At 40.3% G+C, this 25,167-nt stretch overlaps 1 protein-coding gene across 4 annotated transcripts in view; it reads right to left on the reverse strand.

The window, feature by feature from the left end:
- The window catches only part of LOC138620668 (CUB and sushi domain-containing protein 3-like), a 336,291-nt gene that overhangs the window by 15,007 nt on the left and 296,117 nt on the right, over nucleotides 1-25,167 (reverse strand). For 3 of the 4 annotated variants that reach the window (XM_069698113.1, XM_069698112.1, XM_069698108.1), the window contains 15 exons: nucleotides 21,869-21,949; nucleotides 21,126-21,239; nucleotides 20,669-20,857; nucleotides 20,349-20,507; nucleotides 17,828-18,016; nucleotides 16,802-16,987; nucleotides 16,149-16,343; nucleotides 15,044-15,217; nucleotides 13,192-13,365; nucleotides 7,557-7,730; nucleotides 6,588-6,773; nucleotides 6,109-6,282; nucleotides 2,178-2,360; nucleotides 1,875-2,051; nucleotides 119-298 (listed from right to left, as the gene is read on the reverse strand). In XM_069698113.1, the coding sequence (XP_069554214.1) occupies nucleotides 119-298; nucleotides 1,875-2,051; nucleotides 2,178-2,360; nucleotides 6,109-6,282; nucleotides 6,588-6,773; nucleotides 7,557-7,730; nucleotides 13,192-13,365; nucleotides 15,044-15,217; nucleotides 16,149-16,343; nucleotides 16,802-16,987; nucleotides 17,828-18,016; nucleotides 20,349-20,507; nucleotides 20,669-20,857; nucleotides 21,126-21,239; nucleotides 21,869-21,949 (2,535 nt within the window). The remainder of the gene's footprint in view (nucleotides 1-118; nucleotides 299-1,874; nucleotides 2,052-2,177; nucleotides 2,361-6,108; nucleotides 6,283-6,587; nucleotides 6,774-7,556; nucleotides 7,731-13,191; nucleotides 13,366-15,043; nucleotides 15,218-16,148; nucleotides 16,344-16,801; nucleotides 16,988-17,827; nucleotides 18,017-20,348; nucleotides 20,508-20,668; nucleotides 20,858-21,125; nucleotides 21,240-21,868; nucleotides 21,950-25,167) is intronic. The other variant, XM_069698111.1, reaches the window with a different exon arrangement.

The raw sequence follows: 25,167 nt of genomic DNA on the forward strand, positions 1-25,167 counted from the left end.
AAATTCCTCCATCACATCTACAATTACATATTCCAGGTCATTTTTGAAAGGGTTACAATACCAACTTAAGTATTTTTTCGGGCATAAGAAGAGTTTATAGTTTTAATATACAATGTACCTGTACAGATGGGCATATTCCCACTCCATGTCCCATTTTGGGTGCACATCCTCACAGGGGATCCATCCTCCTCCATCCTATATCCTGGTTGGCACTGGAAGGAAATGTTCTGACTGATCGTGAAGTCTTCTCCATAGCGAAGGCCATTAGCTGGCACACCTGGATCGCCACAGTTTATCACTATGGAGGTGGACAAGTGGGGTTAGAGCGGACAGAATTGGACGAAGATGAAGATTACTTGACAGGTTATGCTACGGCACCATATTGTAATTGTAATTTCCTTACTAGTCCTTTATCTGTGCTCTTTTATATGGTCAATTTAAATGTTAAAAGGGGAGAAACTGAGAAGAAATGACAGACTGGTAGTGAGAAGAAATATCGCTTTCGTTTGATCTATCAGTTATTTTATTTTAGCAGTTCTCTTTTTTTTCTAAACCAATGAAAAATGTTCCAGTCTGAATCGTCTATGAATTCACATCAGAAAATTCAAGATTAAGTTGTCTGAGGAATCCCCGTTTAAAAATGCTGTTACCGAAGACATACCGGACCTCAAGAGAGACTAGACCTTTACAATTGTCTCTAATAAAGGCTCCTGTCTTGTAGGTTTAATAATTATGAGTTGAATCAGTGGAGATTGCAGTCGATAGCGAATCCCTGATCGAGCTGTATGATCTCATCACATTCCTTTATGGGCTTCAATTCTCATGAATGAAACAACAGTGATATTAAAAATGGCTGAGGTTGTCCTGGGACTCTTTTAAGGCGCATTACGATTCCCCTGACTGTACTTTTAAACCACTGTCCTTCATAGTCTAATAGGCAGTTTAAATGCTTTTAAACCCACCGCAGATACTGTCATGGCTATTAATAGATGTGGTGTAATCTACAGTAAAAGCCATTTTCTTTTAAGTCAGGTATTCTTGAAAAGTTTTTTTTTCTTCTAGGAACCCATACTTTTGGTTTCTCAGCATTTCTTTCTTTGTCCCTTCCTGCTGGACGTTTTAAAGCCGATTTGCATGCATTAAAGTCAGAAATGTCAATGGAAATTGTAATAAATTAAGATAATCCCTTCATGCGGCGTCCCACTCTAAATGAAATTGACCTTTGGACACCGGGTAGAAATGTGTTTAACAAGGAATTTTGTAAGTGGGTATTGTTAATTGTTTGTGTTAAATTCTCTGAGGTGAATTTCTTTATTTACATGCAAGCTAGTAAATTTCCCTGTGCATGCTAAACATGCAGCACTGATTAACACTTGTTCAACTATGGGTTTGCTCATATTTCATATGGGAACAGAATGTAATATTTTATGATTATTCAGTCTTGGGAGTTTTCCCACAGAGTTCAAAAAGCAAATTAGCTAAAGTAAACAACGATCAAGGTTATTCATGTCACTCTATAAAATCTGTAGGAAGAGCATAAAGATTTGGGGCTCATTTCATTGCTCAGAACCTATATTGTCACAGAATAATTTAAAACTGGACATAAAACGGTGAAGCAACAGGGTGGAAAGGAGGCCTTATAATCTCACATTAGGAATTTGGTGAGATTAATGGGTTGGAGACTTGACGTAATTGCAAAGCATGGATTTAATACTCTGATTATATATTGTAGGTATTACATACAGCTAACTCATGAGTTCACTTTTAAAATAATAAGGATACAACAAAACAAAACAAAATTATTGTAGATAAACCTTAGAGCTGTTTCTAGTTCTAAAAATATTTGTCTATTAGCCAAGTCCCAGGCAACTTACTGGTACAGTTGGGCTGTGCTCCTGACCAGGTACCGTTGGCCTGACACAGCCTGGTGGTGGCACCGGTGAGCAGGTAGCCCTCCATGCAGGAGTAGATGACTGAGTGAGAAAACGTTGTTCCATCCAGACGAAATACTCTGCCATTACTGGGAGTGCCAGGGTTTCCACACTGGACAGCTGTGGGAGAAAGAACGAGAGAGAGAAGCCTTATAGACTCCTATTACAATAGGGGGATCTCTAACTGAATAAGAGTCAAGGTGCTGGGTTAGATTAGGTTGAGATCAAGTAAAAGTATCATCCTACGTTTACAGAAGGGCTGTGTGCCGGACCAGGTCCCGTTAGGGAAGCACATCCTCTCTGAAGAACCAATGAGGTCGTAGCCCTCTGAGCAGGTGAAGTAGACCTTGGAACGGATCCTGAAATCCGTTTGTTCCCTCGAGCCTTGGGAGGGAATGCCAGGATCACCACAAGACCCAGTTGTGTCACCTATGGAGAGAGGAACAAGGAGACACTTAGGCCTCTGGATTTGAATTCTTGAGTCGGTACAGACGAAAAGTATATTTCCAATATTAAAATGACAATTCTAACAAATAAAATAACCAAATAGAGAGAATGGGGAACGGCAACAAGATACAAAAAAGGATCTAAAATGTAACTTTAATTCATCACTTGTATGGACAGGTTTGTGCGACAGCATTGGAAAGTGGAGTAAGGGTTTTATTTTCCATGTAATGTATATTCTCACGGCTCACAAGAATGAAATGGCTGCTTACAAATGGCAGTGGACTGCACACGTATGTTGGTGACAAGGCGCGTATGTTTGCCTTAAGATTGTATTTGTGTGTGAGTGTGTGTGTGTAGATGTGTGTTGATAAGTAGGTGGGTGGCAGTGTGTGTGTGCGTGATCCTCGCTCTGCCCTTGTAGAGCCGCCTGGTCAGCAAATTCTGTCTGACAGACAGAGCACGCTCCTGGGAACGAACGAACGAACGAACGAACGAACGAACACACGCACACGCACACACACACGCACACACACACACACACACACACAGCCCCGAGCCTGGACTAATATATTGCTACTCTTGTGGTCAGTATTGCCTATTTTGTTAATGGTCTAAAATTTGCATTGAGTTATGTGTGCATATGATTAATGTCACAACTTGATACATTTCTTAGTTTTGGAGAGCTACCTGAGTTTTTACTGTAATTTAAAATCTTACGGCAGCGCTTACCTCAATTGTTGACCATAAATTCAACAGAATGCTTCTTTAAGACTTTCTTAAATATATCTGCTGTGTTTTTGTGGTTTTACCTCATACTTTTGACATATAGCCTAATTTCACATTGGTTCTGTACTATACTGCAAATATCTAGAGGTTTGCTGCTGAATTGAGCTTTCACATCACACAGATGGAACACATAATAATATAACATCTTTTGTAATGCCTCAGGATTTTAATGTTTTCTCAGATGTAAACAAGTGAAACTCTACCACACTGTGTCATTGCTATTTGTCTTTAAAAGCTGAGAAATAGGAAAAAGCTTGAATGTTGGGGACAGATTCAAAATCCTCCACCGAACTGTGAGCGCGCACGCACACACACACACACACACACACACACACACACACACACACACACACACACACACACACACACACACACACACACACACACACACACACACACACACACACACACACACACACACACACACACACACAAAGACGCACACACACCTTCAGAGACGCTGTATTACCATCTATAAAACTAAACAGGTGCAGCTCCAAAGCCATCAGGTATTGTCAGGTGCATCAGGTCTTAGCAGAAAGAACAACCCCTCTGGTGCAAGTATGTGTGCATCAATGTGTGCGCGCACATGTGTGTAAGCTTTATTAGGATAGAGCAGTGTGGAAACTCATTCCCTCAGGTGAATTTGAAACAATCACATTCATCTGCATGCACTCAACTGTACTTAATGTGGGCGGTAGAGTAAGACAGGGTGAGAGAGCAAATTAAAACTTTTGATCACAATGTTGTTTTTTTGATAAATTATGGTTTTCAGGCTGCAGTCACTGAGCTTGCTGAAGCCAGTGATGAAATAAATAGTTGAACATTTTGCGAAAGTCACGTTTGCTTTCCGCTGTCCTTTAAATGTCAAGCTACAGACAGCACCTGATTAGCTTAGTTTAGCATAAAGACTGGAAACAGCTACCGTGGCTCAGTCCAAAGGTAATGAAATCCACCTATCAGCACCTTTAAAGTTCAGTAATTAACATGCCATATTTCATTTGTTCAACCTGAACCAAAACTGAAGTGTAATGATAATTTGGAACCTCCGGTAGTCTCTGCTAGTTGGTGATGACACACACACACACAAAGTTTTTCCACTTTGTTTTTGTACAGAGTAAAGGATATGACATGTTAATTCGTGAGTTTTAGAGGTTCAGGTGAGGGACAAATGTTATTGGTTTACCCATGTTTCCAGCCTTTATTCTAACTGTAGCTCCCTATTTAATGGACAGACGTGAGTGGTAGAAAGTAAATACGTATAAATCCCTAAATGTGGAACTAGTTTCTCAAAGGTTTTGGCGATGGCAGACAAATACAATTCAACTGCTTTAAGTCCATCAAGTTAAAGTCCTAAATCTTCATAAATAAATTCAAGTCACCTGCAACTCTTTTTGGTATTTGAATGCCAATTATTAGAAAAACAGAGAACATTTTGAAAATATTGCTTAAAAACTGTGTGTGGAGGGTGTTTTAAACATGGATAAAAATCAAGGTCTTTTATTTAATTGGAAAAATAAATAAATAAATATTCAGGATGTGTGGCTATGCAAGAACTGGTTGTAACAGTGTTTAGTTTTGAGTTTTTATTTAATTATACCAAGAAAAAACTGATTCATGAATGTTTTTGCAAATGTCAGATTTAAGGCAGTCAATTCTCGACTCGGTCAAGGCCCACAGCGTATACATAGCACGTCAAAATCCAATTCCTAATTTTTGCTATATTTGACTTGAGCACACGTATCAACATGGACAAAACAAATACAGAAAAAATAATCCCCAACCCAGTTTCATTTGAGGCTTCAGGTCAAGACACAATACCTTCACAGACACAGTTGAACCTTCTTTGTTAAATATGAATATAATTTATTAATGCCCCCTGACATATCATAAACAAGATTACATCAGAAATACACTTGTTTATCAGCAATCACGGAGCAGAATCACAGAGATGGCACTACTACTGTGGGGTGAACTCTTATCTCTGCAGGGCTCTTGTACAGACCTGCCAGGTACAAACCATGAATCACTCCTTCTTAAACTATTACCCTCGCTCACCCAGCAGCATCTCCCTCAGGCACTTGCTGTAAATAACAATGTATTCTTAGTCAACTCGTCTGGAATGCGTTTTCATTCAGTTTGTTATATAAGCGGCAGCTGGGAGCCTCTCAGTCTGGAGAGTCATAATCACACCCCCAGCCAGCCAACTGACACCATATAACTTGGACGGTTTGTTTATACATGATGGAAGGTAAAGATGCTTTCTGTCTGCAGGGACAATCTAGCTCAATAAGTGGTGAGATATGCATATACAGGCAGTCCTGCTGGGAGGAAATGTGCTTGTGTAAAGCACTTTAAAGAACAATGGGAGTGGTGCATCCACTACATGCCACAGTATTGTCTGAAAATCCATGGGAAAGAAATACAGAGAAAATGCACAGAAAACTTATATATAAACTGAAAGTTTTTAAGTGTGTCTATTTTAAGAGCCTACAGTCATTGCTGTCCATCCATCTTTATTCTCCATCTATTGGTTCACAGTGTCCCTCACGAGTTAAAAAAAAAAAAAAAAAAGCCTCACATTTTCTGAAATAACATTAGATTGCTAGAAGAGAAATTCACATAATTAGGAGTCCAGGACTGAGCTGAACGTGAGTTCAGGGCGAGGTCATGCTCCAGAGCCCTTTTAACAGACAGATACTGATCTATTCTCTTTCCGTGTGCTGACTCTTTACGCTATATGTTCATTCATCCCACCCATTATCCCTCTGACTGAGTGCAAAAGCGTGTCTGCAGGATCTAAATGCATGCAGTCCTCAACACTCCAGTGAGTCTACATGTTTCAGATGTCTCGCCTTTCATCTGCTACTCCTATCAATCCATCTCTCCCTCTGATAGGATGGACATTAAAGTCTGTATATTCAATAGAGGTTAAAGTGGTTACCAGAGCAGAAGGGCATGGGGGCACTCCACATCCCACTGAGCTGACATGTCCGAGATGATTCTCCTTTCAGCTGTCTTCCACCCAGACAGGAGTATCGAACCGTTGAACCAAATGTAAACTTATCTCCACTCAGCACACCGTTAGGGGGAGAGCCGGGATGACCACAGTCTACAACTAGAAATCCAGAGAGATAGAGGGAGGGAGTGAAGGAGAGAAATGAAGGAGGGATCGACAGCTTGTCTTGACTTAACACGGCCTTGTGAGAGGAGATGCAGTGACCGCTGTCAAGAACTTAAGACAGATTCAGAAACAAAAACAAATATGTGACGGCTAAGGAACAGAAAAACAGCTTAATAGAATTTATGCCACTTTTAAAAGTAAGATATGAAAAGCACTAGAAGAAAACGAAGACTATTTCTCGTATATTCCGGATACGTAGCTTCAATTCCACTGTTGTCTGTCCATAGAGAGACACTAACCTATACATTCAGGAAGGGGTTTGTCCCATTGTCCAGTAGGTTGACAGGTCAGTACAGGTGATCCAAACAGGTAATACCCGGGGTTACAGTCGTAGAAAACCACTGTGCCAAAGGTAAAGTTGCCATGCTCTATTTTACTCTGCCGGATAGAGTTGGCCGGGATGCCTGGATCAGAGCAGTTGACCACTATACACAGAGAGACACAGAGACGGACACACACCAACAGAGAGAGACAGACAAGCATGAGATATTTGGCCTGGACAAGAGAGGGTCATTTCTCTTCCCCCTCTTCTTGGTTCCAGTGTTTTTTTTTTTTACTTTTGGACTGCAGAATAAATAATGAAGGGCATAATAAGAAGGAGGTGGTGAGGAAGGAGGAAATGATCAGAGCTGGAGTTTACGAGGGTAAACGCAGCCGATGTTAAGTGATGATACGGTGGGGCAGGTTTGTCTGAATTGGATCCAGCACTCAGGCAGTGTTACGGCTTGTTATAATTACGCTGCATTTTTAATTGTACTCGGTTCATTGGCACTTCATTCTGTAAACTGGGCAGAACGCCGATAGCTTGTGTACAAACTCATGCGAGTTAAGGTCTCCGTGTTGCTGCGGTTGTTACTTGAACAATCAGGGCTTGAGATTTATGTGCTACTGTGAAAAAGTTTCCATTCTTGAGGCTGGAGCCAGGAACAGGTCAGATGGATACAGAGGATTAAATCTACCTCAAAACTTCATTAAATGAAGCAAATTGTCTGTTAAGGTACAAATAAGTTTTAGAGTTATAATGGCAGAGGTGTTTAAGCTGAACAAAGTTAGAGGTAGAATTGAAGTGAAATGAAAATGGTGGTGGTAAAAAGGATGGTTGCTGCAGGAAAAGGCAGTGAGGGTAACTAAAGATAGGAGCGGCAGGTGGTATTAAAGGTTGGGGATAAATAAGGTTAGGGGTGAATACACTTAACTTTTCTCCCCACCTTTACACGTTGGGGGCGGGTGGCTCCACTGGCGGTTGGCCTGGCACTGAGCATGTGCGGGCCCCTCCATTTCATAACCCCGATTACAAACGAAGCTGACCACGTCGTTGAGGTTGTAGCCGTTTCCCACCGTGCGACCATATATGGGACTTCCTGGATGGCCGCAGCTGATCGCTAGAGAAAAGACATTAAGAGTCATGGATACCGAAATACAGAGATTTGATATAACATTTATTATAAATCTACTTGAGATGCATAAAATCTGGAATCATTCTAATTTCTTTTTCATCTTCATAATAACTCTTATTAAAAGACAGAAACTAACCAAACCTTGTGACTTCCTTATGTTTTTTTGGTACTCAAACACAAGCCCACTTGCTATCTTCCTAAAGCAATTGGGAACATAGTTCTTAGCGGCCAATAATCAAGCGGAAGTAATTAGTGCGTTTGGTGGGCGCTACATGGAGCCAAGGATTACTACATATTTGGTGTGTTTACAACAGTGTCACAAACACTTGTTGTGATCACTTGTGATCCTGTTAATTGATTCATTGTTAGTTGTGCTTTTTGTGGTGTTTATTGACAATTAAAAATCTGGAGTATTGCCAGCCTGATTCCCCCCCCTCCCCCCCCATCACTTCAGAATATACTGCATGATACAATGAAGCAAAATTGCTCAATGTCACGTATCACAGAAGCGATAGGACCCAAATGCAGGATACATGGAGGCAGAGGCAGGGTGTTGCAAAACAGGAAAACTTAAATATCTGGTCAAAAAAATGTAAGCTAGAGAGGGATTACAAACAGGCCAATTCAGACTTAAAACAGGGACACAGCACAAAAACACCCATGGTGACTGAAATCGGACCCAGGAACAGACAAAGGGGAAGAGATGGACAAGGAGACTGACACACAAACTGACACTGAGAGAGGTGAACAGTGGCTGTGTCTCATTTCAGATACTTCCATTAATACATTAACACGCAGTACACTACATTTTAGTGCACGTAGTTGTTTAGTGCCTAAATATTGCGCAGGCCTTTTGTACTCTTTCCGAAAATTACTGTAACTATGGAGCGGATCAACTGCCAACACATCTGCCGCCTTCGTTTGGTCATTTTACTGTGGAATATTTTCTTGTTACCGTGCCCCTTGTTTCACACACACAATAACCACGCTGATGGGTATCCTACAACAGCATAGTGGAATTCAGTGAAAAAATAAATACATTTGAAATAGTATAGTGCATTGTTTGCCAACAGCTGCCACCATTTTCAACAGATTGAAAATATGTCGGTGGTAAATACGGAAGCCCCTAAATTGAGACATAGCCACAGAGTAGATACACTAGGGAGCGGAGAGCAATGAAATACAGCTGAAACTAATCAGGGCGGGCTAAATAATGACACAACTAGAAACACATGGGTAGGAAGCGAAGTAACCGAAAGGACGTTTACAAAGTAAAGTAGGAAAACACAAGGGAAAAAGGAAACATGGGAAACACAAGGGAACAGGCAGGAGTCATGACAGAGACCAAAGACACTGAAGAGGTGTTCCAATACAAATATAATCAATGTGGCCATTACTAGTCTTACAATAACCCCAAGTTTATTTTAAGGCATGACAGTGACTTAAATTTCCATTTCCTGAGTGAATGTTTCTGTGGACATATCCAGCAGTGCTGTTTCAGCAGTCACTGCAAAATAATTGCAGCTGACCACTGATGTAAGTCTATTTTGTAAATGCTTTTCAAATACCGTTGCATCTTTTTCTCATTAAATTACAAAAATTCAATAACGCAAAATTTATTTTTTATATGAAAGCCACAAAAATATATCATCTAAACCAGACAAGAACATCTTGAGCGGTGTATTTCTCTGGCTAGAATACCACAACAAGCACAGATTTGGGCCAAATATCTCTGCCTTTCCTGCAGTCATTCATAAATATTTATGAGAATGTCAGACGACTGAGAGGAGATAGCTGGTATCCCAATTTAGGGTCATTATCTCGGAAATATTAGGTCTCGCCATCTTCTGCGTCAGCATGGAGTGTCCTCTGCTTGCCATTGTGCGTCATAATTATTCATCTTGTTAACTTCATTCACTGAGGCTACTTAAGATTTGTGTGATGTTTGTGCAAACAGACAGTTTACAGTTACTGCCAGACTCTCTCATCGGCCTCTCAAACTGTCCACCTTTGAATTTATTGGAGAGGAGAGGAGTCTAACCAAAGAAACTCTGTGAGTGGTAAAACATGGAGGAGGGGCAAACCCAAGGACCAGGCGAGAAAGAGAGGACACTGGAGAAGAAAGCAAGCGAGGAGGTGAGGAGAGGAGAGATGACGAAGACAACAGAGGACGAGAGAGAGGCAGGAGCAAAGGAACTTGATCAGTGTGAATCAGAAGTTACTTTCAATGCCTAAGATACACATTTATCTGACACCCTGAGCAAGCCCTGCAGTCACACACACACACACACACACACACACACACACACACACACACACACACACACACACACACACACACACACACACACACACACACACACACACACACACACACACACACACACACACACACACACACACACACACACACACACACACACACACGCACCATAGTCTCATCATCATTCTGTGTTTGTGTCTCTAAACAAGAGCCTCTCATCTCCATAATTACAGTATAATTTGGCTGTAAAATGATTTCCCTCAATAACTCCTGCATGAATAAACTCAATAAAAACAGCATAGCACAAAAACACTCCCAGATAGACAGACTGATACACACACTATTCTAACCACATAGACACTGATAGATGCCCTCTCAAATTCACATACATACACAATATCACATGATAAAGATCACTATATTGAACATTTATTTTTGATTTACGTGCAATCAAAAAACAAAAAGCCCCCTCTACTCTTGAAATGTCTGCACTACGTCACCACCTCTCTTTTAAAAATGGCCCTAATTCAGTGAACAAATAGGCATATCTTCTGGGAAAAGGGGCTTATAATTGGCTTCATCATTGCCACCTCAACGGTGCCGTGTGTGCTGCCTGGAAACATTCGCTCAAAGCAAGTGACCAATTTCAGAAGTTGTTCACAGTAGCCTGGACATGTCACAGCCAAATGTTTTATCCCCAAGCCCAACTATTTATCTCATTCTGACTGTACTAGCAGTCATGGCCCTGTGGCCCTTTATATAAATAAATGTGAAATGCCAAAACATCCCTCTAAATTTTTTTTTTTATCCAAAATGATTTAATTTCCCTCTTTTAATTTGGACTTTTTGACCCTTAAATGATATTTGACAGGGGTTTGAACTCCTTTGATCGAAACTTTGTTGCTGTGTTCATAGACCAAGTTAGAAAGAAAATCTATAGTGTAGCACTTTTACAAGGGGCATTCAAAACGTTCAGAGACTGCTCCTGTTGTGCACTGTGATGCTCAGGGAGCAGGGGGAAGCTATGACCTTCATGACAAAGTATTCCAAGTTATGTCACTTGATCAACATCAGCACCCGAGTTACACACCTTTTTGTGATCTACCGTAAGAGCACATCGAAGGTGCAGAACGTCACTGTCCAATGAGGTGCACGACCAGGTTTTATTCGACATTTGCAGGGCGGTGCACTGGGAATTTATCCCCCAGAGTCAAACGGTCAACTCTCAGTTCTTCTGTGAAGTTCTGAGGCATGTAAGGAAAAACATTTGAACTGTGTCACAGTGGCACTCGGGACCTCCAACACGATGTGTCTGCTCACGGCATGTTGAAAACGGGCAGGCTTCCCCCACAAGCCCTGTTCACCGGATTTTGCTCCCAATAACTTTTTTCTGTTGCCCCAAAAATTGGACACAAAATTTGTTGTGCTCTCTTTGCTCAAGTTTTTGATTGCCCCTTGTACATATAAATGAACGTCTGTTAAAATCAAGCCCAGCCAAACGAGCTCCCACGGTGCTGATTAAGTCTAGCGTCACCAGATAAATCTCTCTGTATTTCACAATATGCAGAGTTTTTAAATCTGGTGTCTGGTGTAATATTCCAGCGCTGGCTGGATGAATGCGTACTGAGAATGCTCTATAGAAAGACTGCTACCGGACAAGCTCACTAACGTCCAGTTTAGCTGTATGCTAACTTGAATGGAAATAAAATAATTCAGTCGTGTAGCTCTTTCAGACTTCCCAAATGTTATCAGACCAAATGCATACTGAAAAGAGTCATTTTACAGAGGTTGTGATGCTTGCAAAACAATTTATCCACCGTTTTATATGCACTACAGTACCAATGGAGCAGGACACGCCGGAGGCTTTGAGAAAAGCGTGCCGACAGTGTTTCACACTGGCAAAAGAGGGAGACAAAGTTCTGCACTTCAAATTTAAGTAATGCTTATTTAGTTTATCTTTTTAACTAGATACAATCTACAGTTATTTTCAGCGTTAAACTATATATATTTTTTTTTTTTTAAATAATTGAATAATTCCCCTGCACTCACAACCACACAAAAACCAAATGGTAATTTCCAGTTAGCTTTTCCCTGAATTCTTGTTGTTGTTATAACTCAACCAAAACAAAGAGATGACTGCAGGGTTTTTTAACGATGTGCTAGTTCACATCATATCCAAGGCTACACTCCTGATTTAGTTCATTTCCACAGTCTACCTCGTCCAGCTGTAAAGGACATTTTTGTCAAGGACCATCAATGTATTTATATTCTATTTTCAGGGCTGTTAAATTAATATTTAAGCAGCTCTGCTTTGATATCATTGAAAACCATGTTAAACTTTCGAGCCAATGAAAAATTGGAATTCTACCTAGATACATTGCGCAGTTTAAATAGTGGATTTGAAGACCCTACAGACTTAATTACCAAGTTACCAAGAGTTACCAAGAACTTTTTTCTGTTTTGGCTGTTTTACTTTGGTATTCAGCTAATTCTACTGCAACAACTTACAAATATTGTATCACGCAGTCGTTTTTAATGTCAAACATGAGATCTTTTTTTTTTATTGGTCTGCCTCCAAAGTGATTTGTAAGATGTATGACATTGATTCTTCAACTCAGCAGGCAAGAAAAATATCCATAATTCAAATGAAATGCTGAACTCTTCATCAAACCTTACTTCCAAATTGTGTCTTTCACTTCAATTTCTCTATTCGGGGTCTCCAGCAGAATTGATTAAAAACGTGATCATGTCACAGTATGGCCTTCGTAAGGAGATTTGTAATAAAATACAACTGTCTGATATACACAGAAAGTCACAGCTCAGTAAATATAACATGTAAAGACACATATGATACTGTGGTTAACTTTGTGTGTGTGTGTGTGTGTGTGTGTGTGTGTGTGTGTGTGTGTGTGTGTGTGTGTGTGTGTGTGTGTGTGTGTGTGTGTGTGTGTGTGTGTGTGTGTGTGTGTGTGTGTGTGTGTGTGTGTTAATGCAGGGCTGCCAAGTATTCCTACATTCGATGTGTGACAAGTAATCAACATGCGAGTGTTGGTATTTTGTTGAACAGAGGCAGCAGTGTAGACCACAGGTCTTACTTGGATACAGACATGTGCCATACAAGTCACAGTAATTTATGAGTTCCTTAGTTAGTATACTCCATGTGTGCTCGTGTGTTTTCCTTACATATACAGATGGGCAGGTGTCCAGACCACTGGTTGTCTTGGAGACAGATGCGAACCGATGAGCCGATAAGTCGAAAGCCGGGCAGACACTGATACACGACCGTGTCACGGTAACCAAAGTTCTCCCCGATCACCTGGCCATTCACCATGCCTTCTGGGATTCCGCAGTGACCAGCTGAAACAGAGACACAGAAGGACTCAGACATCGTAGGAGCATTAAAGAATCTGCAGAGACTTCAAACAAATGCTACTTTAAACAGGTTTTATTGTGTATATAAGATGTCATTCTGAAACATCAAAGTGGGAAAATATTTAGTATCATAATACCAGAAAACATGAAAGTTTCTGTCATATATTGGATCACTAGTCCATTATGATGAAGGCTCAGGTTGTCAGTCGCCACGACAAAATTTCATAGCTGTTTTACTGTTCTTTAAATCAACTTGAGCCTTAAAATGAAAATATCTTTGTGCTCTTTAAGTATCAGACTTGGTAGAAGCTTTATCAAACGGGCGGCTCTTTACTCCCTGATCACATTCCTTCACAGAGGTCTGATTGATGCGCAGCGCTAACACAAGACACTTTAAAAGGCATTTCACAAAGTCAAAAGGGAATGTGTGTTTTCCGTTCTGAGATTTTGGATTGAGTATTGATTTTGTTCTTTACAGTAGATAAAACCTGCACGGCATCCCCGGTGTCAGCAAATGGTAACGATTTAAAGACAGCTGGGGAAGTGGGACAGAACGAGAAGGGAAAAGGTTGCCTCATATTAGCTTTGTCATTTCACATTGTGTTTGAGGTGTTGATTGGTGGAGTTAAAGGGCATTACTCAAGTGGGTCGCACGTTTCACTTTCCTGAAATTGTTGCAGATGACTATGTTGAAGAAAGGAAATTGGTTAGAACCTACATCATAAACCATAAACCATGAACTAACTATAAACACAATAAAGAATATGAAGATAATACAAACTATGTAATTATCTTTATTGGCTTGTTTTGTTTGCTACTTGATTTTGTTTGGATTTTGGGATCATCCAAAAAAAATGTCATGAAATGTTTTGTACATTAGCGTTAATTACGTCGATGACTGAAAGCAGTGAAACGACTATAGAGGCAAATGTCTTAAATAAGAACAACAAGGACAGTGAAGCGAATTTAGTTTTGATGGATAACAAAAAAAGTTATTGAATGAAAATGCTGTTTATAGCACTTTTTTAGGACTCCATTTATTTATTTTTTTGACAGAATCTTTCCTCCTCATCAGTTTAGGTTAAGTTCCATTGAACTTTTTCTTTTTTATACGTTGCATCTCATCCCCCTCACCCTGTGAAGTATTCTGGGAAGCGCTGTTTCTACTGAGGCTTCATGGAGAAGTGACAGCCCCGTGTCATAACATCTGTTACCTCTGGCTGGCACACTGACAGAAGAAAGCTACTGCTTTTCCTTTTTTCTTTTCTAGCTTATATAAAAAAAGAAAATTCCAAATGAATTTAGTGAGTGCACAGCAGAGTCTTGCTTGTGACAGTTTTGCTTGTGAGGTGGACAAGGCCAGAGGGAAGCAGCTGTGGAGCCAGACAAGAGGTGTAGGGCACATACCTACCTTTGATACCGGTCCTCATTAGATGGACTTGAAAAAAACATATCTTTCCAGCTCCCTCTCTAATAGGAAGAGGGGGGGGGGGGGGGTGGCGTGTGTGTGTGTGTGTGTGTGTGTGTGTGTGTGTGTGTGTGTGTGTGTGTGTGTGTGTGTGTGTGTGTGTGTATTGTGTGTTAGCGTATCGCATATGTCCTTAGCCATAGTTTAATTACACACAGTGTCTTAATTTCCTGTAATATTCTGTATTCTGTGTACCTAAACATCGCGTTTCTGTTCCACTCCACAGCCCAGATGACAGGCACTCTCTGACAGCCGACCCCACCAGCATGAAGCCGGCATCACTGGTAAAGATGGCTGTAGCACCAAACGTTGTCTGAGTACCAATCTTCTTCCCATTGGGTGGAGATGGCAGCTCGCCGCAGGAGATAACTGAAACACACGGTCAGACACCAGCAATTTAAAAGCAGTTGTGCACCAGTTTAGCGCCGACTTAATTTGCGTAGCTGCTTTAGCTCATTGGTTTCCCTGAGAAACGCTACCAATCCAGGCAAGCTGTTTATCAGGCCACTTTGGTGCCAATATTGTTTGTTTTTTCTCACACTCTGGAAATGCCTGGTAAAGAGAAAACAGTAAACAGTAAACCTGGTAAACAGTCAATTTCAAATGTCACAATATTCTGTAAAGGAAAATATCATTGATTCAAAATGTCAAAGCATGCCCAGAAGAAAATTAAGAGGTGACAGTTTAAAAATGTCAACACGGCTGTGCTGGGGTTAGAGCATGAATACACCTCAGACCGAGGACTGCCAATTGTGTTTACATGGGAACGGTTTTTCGGTCCTCACTGACTTCAGCTGTCACAAAGCTATTTTAGCTGCTGTTCCATGATATTAAAATCAAGCTTTTGTGTACCACCTGTTTCCATGTTTGTAGTGGTAGCAGATAGTTTCCCACATGTGATTACCAACAATTTTATGAAATGTACTGTTTAAATTAGTTTTATTTAACTTTTTTTTTAAGTTGAATTTTTTTGTCATTCTCTGTTCACATCTGTTGTCCAAACTGCTCATAAAGGTATCCGGTTACCTGATGATGTTAGCTTAGCACAATGACTGTAAACACAGGGAAATAGTCTTACTCACTACAACAGAAAGTCTAAAGCTCACAAAATAACACATCGTATCTCATTTGTTTAAATCCTGTAGTGTTAAGTGTAGTGTAAAAAAAAAAAACCCGCAACTTTATGGGTGGATCGGACCATAAAAATATGGTTCTGCCTAAATGTTGAAATAACTATAATCACTCATTCATTTAGTTAGTTGTCATGGTAATTACATCATCATGTGTCTTAATTACTCACCCTGGCAGTGCGGTCTGTCGTTCCTCCAGCTCCACACCCCATTGGATAAACACTGGATGTGGGCAGGGCCTAACCTGTAGTATCCCGGATCACAGGTGAACACAATGCGAGTTCTGTACTCGTAGTGTGAGCCGTTGACAATCCTCCAGCGGCCGTGCTCCAGAGAAAACGAGCCGATGCTGGGACATACTACCACTACAGAGAGACGGAGCGGGAGGGGAAAATAAAGTTTATGGAACCTGCTTATGTTTAAAAAAAAAAAAAGAATAAAAGAAAACATTTTAAAAATCACGTGAGGTTGTAAATGGCCAGCTGAGAGTGGGGTAAAGTCGCTGTTCATAATAATGACTGGGTTTAAATAACAATGTCCTCGACAAAAACACATGCCAATCAGAGCCATAATTATGTTACTTAGAAACTCGCTTAGCCGACTAACTCAGTAAGTGATGATTATTTATTTGATGTTGATTGAACAATTGTTGCATTTCATACTTTTATTTTGCATTTAAAAAAGAAATGAAAATCTCAAGTCTTTTTTTTTTTTTTTTTACATTTCTAGATGTTCACATTTATGACTGTAGTGAGATAAAATAGTAACATCTGGCATTTGTGTTATGGATATTCCACTGATATTCACAGCATGCATTACTAACCAGAACACCGTGGTATCTTGTTGTGGTTGCTCCATGTTCCGTCAGGCTGACAGATGGCTGACGTCAGCTCTTTGCTGGAGAGTCTGTACCCATCGTTACAAAAATAGGAAACTCTTGTTCCCACAGAGTAGTCAGCTGTTAAAACGCCGCCGTTTATAGGGGCCTTGGGTGCCCCGCATGAGACAGCTAGGGGAGGACAGATACACACTGGTTAAGAGGGCAACCCGCAAACAGACACACAAAAGCTCTGATGTAGTTACGTCTGTCAGGTAGGCAGGTTTGATGTGCACTTTGAAACGTCTCTGGGAATTCAAAGACACTGAATGTATTGTTTATTTGTAGACAGGCACACAGATTTCCTTTACTGAAGCCATCAAACTAAAAATATACAATCAAGAGATGCTTGATATTTTGCTCGAACCAATTCTCACAGAATGCATCTATCTTGCAGAACGTATTCCACCTTGGCTTTAAATAGACTGGTTTGTAGAGCCCTGCATCGTGATACTACAGCTTTGACAATCTGCCATACATCCTTCATTTGACTTTCTATCAATAGCAGCAGCGAGTTGCACTATGGTTATTTGATGTGCTGGATTAGATGATAAAAACAGACACAAAATTGGCATTAAGCATTTAAAGTACTGTTGTAAAATCTTTACACACATTTAAAGAGATAGAAAGTGAAAGAAAAGGCAATAACAGTTACTTGAAAATAATAATTGTTTTGTATAATGCACATGTTTAATTTTCCAAATGAATTATATGCAGCAATCCTGTTCGTGTTACTTACAAGTGAAGTTAGATAACATGCAGATAACATGACAGAGAAGGAGATGTGATATTACAGCAAGTAGTCTTACACCTAATCTAATCTGATCTTGCAAAAATGAGAAAACTGTTAATTATTCAGTTTACATTTTAAATGACTAAGCGTCAGACGTAAGTTGAATTTGACCTCCAGTGTTACTTACACCTGTTTTAAGCTTACATTTAAGAGGGAAACAAAGACAGAAACAAACACACCTTGACAAGCAGGTACAGGGGAGTCCCAGGCGTGGTAGCCGAGTGACGAGCGGCGGCAGGTTGCCGTGGCGTTACCGATGAGACGGTAACCACGGTCACAAGCCCACCGCACAACGCTGTTAACATGTCCGCCACTCTGAGAGGAGATGGAGCCGTGGAGGGGAGAGTCCGGGGTGGAGCAGTATAGCGCTGCAGTGGAAAAAACACGTGGAAAAACGAAGATTTGAAGTGGCTTCACAGTCACTAAAACAGAAAGTAGACATTGAACACCAGGCAAGTAAACCTCATTAAAATCAAATATCATACCTGTACTACTGCACAGTTTTACTCAATAGCAATACCAATACTGTATATGAGAATTACTTAATCAAGAAGACCAAGATATCAGGTGTTAGTGCCTTCACATCTGTGCTGAGACTGTCTGCAAGCAGATGAACACGACCATAAGAAGTAACAGTAATCAAAGTCTTACCAGCAAGATTTTTCTGATACTGACATTTCATTCTAGTGTCATTAAATTGCAGAAACTCCAATCATTTCCTGAAACTTTTATCAGAACGAGTCACAACGTATTCATGACACACCAGGATGCCCTGCAAAAATGAACTAATGGCACATGGTGACATGTTTGTGCATTAAATCTCATTTTTACTGACAGCATTTTTGGCTCAGATTGTACAAAACTGTGTTGTAGAAAATGTGCTGAGCTTTTTGAGGCATGAGAGGGAGTCGGATGTCTTCACCGAGTATATCTCAAAACAACTAGATAAACAGTTATGGGTAGAAAAATGAATGACCACGTTCATAACAGTGATTATACCTTAACAGGACATCTTAAATGACAAAGTGTTTTTCAGCCGATTAGAATCCAGCTGTCAAGTGTGATTAATTCTAAATGGAAGAGCTTTTTCATTGAACAATCAATGGTAGATGTTAGACATTAATAGACACTGCCCACAAACTCATGAGTTGCTATATGGAATTCTATGAGATATCCTTACAACAAAAACAATAACTCTTTACTCCAGACAATATTGGAGGGAATCCTGCTGCAGCTGTCAACAACCTGCCTACGTTTGTTTGTTGTTTGTAGATTAATTGCATGCTTTAGTCACTGTTTGTATCCGTATCATATGTTGACATATGATAGGTTTCCAGGACTTGTTGTAATATATTCCTCAGTCAGAGGATATTAAGATTACTAAGCCTTAGGTCTGGTAAAATGTTGACTTCGGCAAGGTGCCTGTTCTGTAACTCCAAACTGGGCAAGAACCCCAAATTAAGTTCTTGACTGGTCTTATTTATTAGTCACAAGATTATTTATATGTCCCTTCAGTGTTGTACTGGCCCAGAATCTGCGTGGTGTGCTTTTGAACCAAAATAATCTAATGCCACTAAAGAGTTCATGGGGGAATTATAGTTTTGTTTTTCTTGGGTTACAGTGAGGTTTTGGACAGTGTTGTACAGTGATTTCTACTTAAGGCTCTCTGACGCAGTTTATTCCTAAAAGTACTAAAAGTTTAATTGGTGTATGCAAAGAAGCCAGTTAACTCATCAGATCCAATCTAGGGTTTTTCCCCTTTAGTCATTTTAAGATGGAGGGAATTAAACTGTTGATTCTAATCACACTAGGGCTTTTTCTCATGAACAAAAAACAAACAAACAACTTAGCTTGTCATAATGGCAAAATTAAAATGAGAAAATGTTATTTTAACATAAGAGTTACATTTTCTCTTTATAATTAAAATCTCAGCACATTATTTCTGTCAACAGAAGAAGTATGCTGTCATGCACTGGCCTGATTTTACTGGTTTAAAAATATTCCTAAAGTTGAACTCTGGTGTTTGTAGGCTTCAAACACATGTTTAACATTTCTTGCAGATGCTCACATTAATCACAGCAACTGAAGAAGGTTACTGAGTGGGGGCGTCTTGGGAGGCTATGCTGTTATTCTTCAGCATATAATTCATCATACACAGCAGTGGTGTTTTAAAGGTTAAAGGAGCAGCCTCCCAACTCGAAGGTGTGGAGTGAAAAAGCAAACTAAACAGGTACAGTGAAGTTGTCTCCTCCCCTGTAAGTGTCGAAAACGTCCTTGAATGAGGCCCTCAAGCCTCATTACCCGACAGTCTAAAGTTACACTCAGCAGGCCCAGGTGCACGACTGTCTAAGTGCAAAGCTTGCTGTAAAACAGCATCTGTGCTCATCAAGCTTTCTTTGGAGAAATAAAACTTTAAGAACTAACTCAATGCAATTTAGTAAACTGCTTTAAGAGACAGACAGAAGTTTGGCAGAAAAGTAGCATAGGAAACATGAAGTTACTTTTCCAATAACTTTTACGTTGACATTAACTTTCACATCTTTAAAGATTTGTTGCACAAATTATATTCTATGTTTTGCGGTAGCTTTGAGGTTGAACAGCTCATCCAAGAGCATTTCCAGTCCTTCTGTCTGTCTCTGTCTCCCTTATTTTCATGCATTGTAGTATAAAGTAGTAGTAAAATAAAGTTGGGATACATACTTTGGTACTCACCAACATAGCGAATTTTGAAGCCTTTCTTGTTCGTGCCATGGTCTGAGGACCAGCGGATGAGGAACTGATGACCAGAGGTCGTGAGGTTGAAGGGAGTCGGCAGGTCACCACTCAGCGTGGCCAGAGTAGGACTGTTGGCTGTCGGACCTGAGAGAGATCAAGACAAGAGAATGAATGAGACAGTGGAAATTTTGTCTAATTTGGTAATTTGTATTTTTTTTTTCCCAGGAAGTGTGACAAATACTTTACTTCATACAGCTGAATTCTTACAAAAAGTGTAGTAATATGTTTGTATAATTGTTTTTTACCATCAAAAATCTCCAGCACATCAAACTCTCTCTCAGTGTGGAAGCTTTCAAAGGTGATGGTGACATTGTAGCCTTTCTCTACTGTAACGCTCCACGAACACATTTGGAGGTTGGGGTAGCTTTCTGGCCAGCCGGGGCTCAGGATGACACCTGATGAGTCGTATCGCACATCGTGTGCAGGGCATTGGACTGAGGGTGAGAAAGTTAGCGAGAGTAAAGGCTACATGAGTTTACATTTTTATTTTCACAGCTGTCAGATCGAGGGGTGGAAATGTGAATCCGGAAGACTGAAATAGCTTTTTCTTTGACACACACACACACACACACACACACACACACACACACACACACACACACACACACACACACACACACACACACACACACACACACACACACACACACACACACACACACACACACACACACACACACACACACACACACACACACACACCTTGGCATGTTGGAGGCGATGCATCCATCTGCAGTCTTTCTCCCAAGCGACAGGTTAGAATCTCACTGCCGACCAATGAAAATCCAGGCTGACATCTGTACCTGATGATGTCACCTGGAGGCAGAAAATTAGTATGTATGAGGTAATTGTTCAGAAAACAAAGACAAGCTGGTGAAAATAAAACCTTGTTGATCTCTCCTCTATTACATTTACTGCTGGTCTGTACTTCAGCACAAATATGAGGTACCTGTACTTGAGCATTTTCACTCTAATACATTTTAGAGAGATATTTTACATTTCACTTCACTACGTTTGTTTGACAGTGAATTAAAAACATATACATTATTACATCAGTAATAATACCACTATCGGTGGTAATTGTATCACTTTTACTGCTATTTTTTAAAAATATTTATTTCGGTTTTGTTAAATTATGAGAATAGAATGTAATACAGACTTTATTTCCATGCAGGACATTTACTTGCATTAACACAATATATATTGAGTAATTTTGCTACTTTTATTCAAGGAAAGGATCTGAAGACATCTCCCACCACTTCATACATTTTTATCATAAAATAAATTACATAACACAAACATGTATCATTAAAAAAAACAATGCTTCTTGCAATCCTGAGGATTCCTGGTATCTCGTTGGAAACTGTAAAGGTACAACTTTCCAGTTTGCATCCTCCATCAAACTGACACATCTCGAAGGCATCTCGGGCAGACAGACAGCTCACCTATCTCCAGCTCACCGTCCTCCATCAGTATGTCAGCATTAGGCACTTCTGGAGGAGGCTGGCAAACCCTTAATTGGTAGGCTAGGAGAAGAGACACAGCAGAGGAAGAGGACAGAGGACAAAGAGAGGGACGTTATAGAAAAATGTGAGAGAAAAATTGTGGTCGATAAACCTGGGTTTGATCACGATGTGAAGAAAAATGTAACATTTGTCAGTCTGATGCTGAAACTGCAATGACTTGCCCCAGTGTTAAATCTTTTAAAAGCACCAAACAGTTACACAGCCTGCTTTTGTTTGTATTATTTAATCTTTGTTGAATCGGTTTAACTTCATTTTTTTAAGTTCAGATGGTCGGGTCAACAAAGCCTGGAATCAAAAACAGACCGGCCACACGGATACAGCGCTGCCTTGAATCATAAAAAGCAACTTCACATCTACTGAGCTGAGGGCTGTAATCAATATTACTGCATGACTGTAGATCACTCACTAACAGAGAGAGGGAGAGAGAGAATACAAACAGACACCGATGGCGAGAGGGGGAGGATTGGGGGGGGGAGAGGCAGAGAGGCAGAGAGGCAGAGAGGGCTGAGGGCTATAAGTCAGGATGAAATTGACTATGAAAATACGACCTGCCAATAGTATGTGCCGCTCTCATGCATATCAAAGCCCGGTGGTCTGCGTGCGTGCCAGTATGTGGGTTCACGTCCAAATGTGTGCGCGTGTATGTTTGTGCGTGCGTCGATGTCTGTGGCCCTGTGCGTGAAGAGAGGATCGCAGTGAGCAGTCATTGATCTCACTGCTTCTAAGACCATTTTTATAGCCACTTCCATATTCATGTCACATCGGCTTTCTCAGTCTCACGTCCATGACAACATTATCCACCGCGGAACGGCCCTCATCTCCGTATGAGAGCGCTGCCGCTCAGAGCCTCAACCCAGAGATGAATAAACAGAAGGACAATGACATAGATAAATATCCCCAAACTGTGGATTGATGCTTCCTTTGGAGTCTATTTGGCATCTCAACAACAACAACAACAAAAATCCACTTCAGCAGCTGTCTCAGATGCAAACTGGACACTAAAGAAGCAAGGTAGAAAACACCGTTTTTTTTTTTTTTTTTTTTTACCGTGACAAGTAAAGAAAAATTCAGTGCAGTCCAGGATTCCCATTCTTCAAGTAATTATTGTTTAAGTTTACAACAGGTGTCCTGCTCCTATCACTCTCTTTGTCGTTCTTGTTTTCTGATAATATTGTTTTATAAAACACATGAAAAATAAAGCTACTAACCACCGCCACACGTCACCCCCATTCCCATCTTATCCATCTTCCCTGTCACTGTCGGCTGTTTATTGTCTAATAAAGCAGAAATGGAAAATAAGCTTGAATCCATCAGATGGTGCCTCTTCCTGTGTGAGTGTGACAGCTGACAGTTAAAACCTGCCAACAAAAATTCATTAACAACGTGTCGTCTGTCTGCAGAGGGGAAGCCTGCTCCAAAACAACCTGACATATTTTCACTAAAGACCACTGAAGAGAAACTTTTGAGGAGAAGCAAATATCAGCTTCACGAGGAAGAGGGTGAGGGTGAGTGTGTGTGTGTGTGTGTGTGTGTGTGTGTGTGTGTGTGTGTGTGTGTGTGTGTGTGTGTGTGTGTGTGTGTGTGTGTGTGTGTGTGTGTGTGTGTGTGTGTGTGTGTGTGTGTGTGTGTGTGTGTGTGTGTGTGAGAGAGAGGACAAATGACAACATGTGTTGTGAAGGGTGAAAGGAGTAAAGAAAGTTTGACTCATTAGAACCCATTCTGTCAAATTAAAACTTCATCCATGAAGGCAGTTTTTCAGGAGCTAACCAATTCTGACATGAGGAATATAAGTGACGTTTCTTTACTGTCTGAATCCTACATTGCAGAATTATAAGGTTTAATTTAGGAAAACAGTCCCATCTTCAGCTTGATGACAATGCATTATGATGGCTGTCAAGAGCACATGAGGTTCTTGTAACATAACTCTTTCAGCATTAGAAAAGCCCATCATCTCGAAGTTCAAGTAAAAGCATCATGTAAGACATACTGACTAAACCACTGGATTGTTTACATACTAATGAACACGTATACATTAAGTATAATCAATAGACCTTACTATGTAAATGTAACTAAATCTAAAAAAAACTACAGACAATGAAATTATGGACAGTAAAGGTCACACATTACCTTGTTGCTACACATTGAGTTTTTAAATTTTTTTTTTAAATAATGTAAGTTACTTAATGTAGTACAAAGGTTTTAGACACTGTAGATAAGTGGGGTGTTTTCACCTTAAACAGCAACTGAGAATAAAAGGAAATCTGAGTGCAGTGAAGGACCACAGCAGAAAGATTGAAATGAAATGGAAACCTAAATGGCAGAGACAGTTTTGACATAGAAAAAGAGCAGCTCAGGGCGAAATACAATCTCCACTACTCTGTGAAGGGAAGGGGACTCAGTGTGTGTGTGTGTGTGTGTGTGTGTGTGTGTGCGTGTGTGTGTGTGTGTGTGTGTGTGTGTGTGTGTGTGTGTGTGTGTGTGTGTGTGTGTGTGTGTAAAAAAACATACCATACTATTGTGCAGGAAGTAATTCACAAACTTTCACTCAGGGAATAGTTTAAACATTACAACACTATTCATTATGAGTAAACTGCAGGTTTTTTTTTTTTTTACACACTATATTAATTGCATGACTAAAACACCAATTAAAACAAAACAATTTAAAAAGTAATTCAAAAAACGTTGTTTTTGTTTTTCTTGTGTGGTTACAAGATAATAAGCTGAAGCACCAGGTGGTTTGTTACACACAACCATCTGAGGAGTCGTTATTGGAAACTGCTTTGAAAAGGGCAGGCACTTTAAAAAAATAACCTGGCAGGTGATTGGATAAACCATCTGTCTATCATCGTCTATCATGGGATGACTTCAACCATTAAGATTATTGCTGTATCTCAAATCATTCTCGGGACTGCCAGTAGCTTCTCACAGGACGCTGATTGGTCCGAACCACCGCTGGTTCAGACACAAACGTATAACCTGACAAGACAGATTCTCACATGATCCCCTGTGGACTTGTGATCTCATTAGTCCACCTGCCTTGCAAGGCTAACAACTTATTGAAGGACTTTTGTTTGTTCTGGTATCAAATTTTAACACCAAAGGAAACTATAACGTAACTTGACGTAAAAGATAACGAGATCAATGGACTTTTCAGTCGTTGAAAAGTTCAAGAAAGGAGCAGCTGAAAAAACCCTCAAAACAAGCGGTTATAAGTGGTG

Source organism: Brachyistius frenatus, unplaced genomic scaffold (genome assembly GCF_029030835.1).
Source record: "Brachyistius frenatus isolate BFR_SWC_R1_liver_20210118 unplaced genomic scaffold, ASM2903083v1 Contig_2, whole genome shotgun sequence".
Lineage (NCBI taxonomy): Eukaryota > Metazoa > Chordata > Actinopteri > Embiotocidae > Brachyistius > Brachyistius frenatus.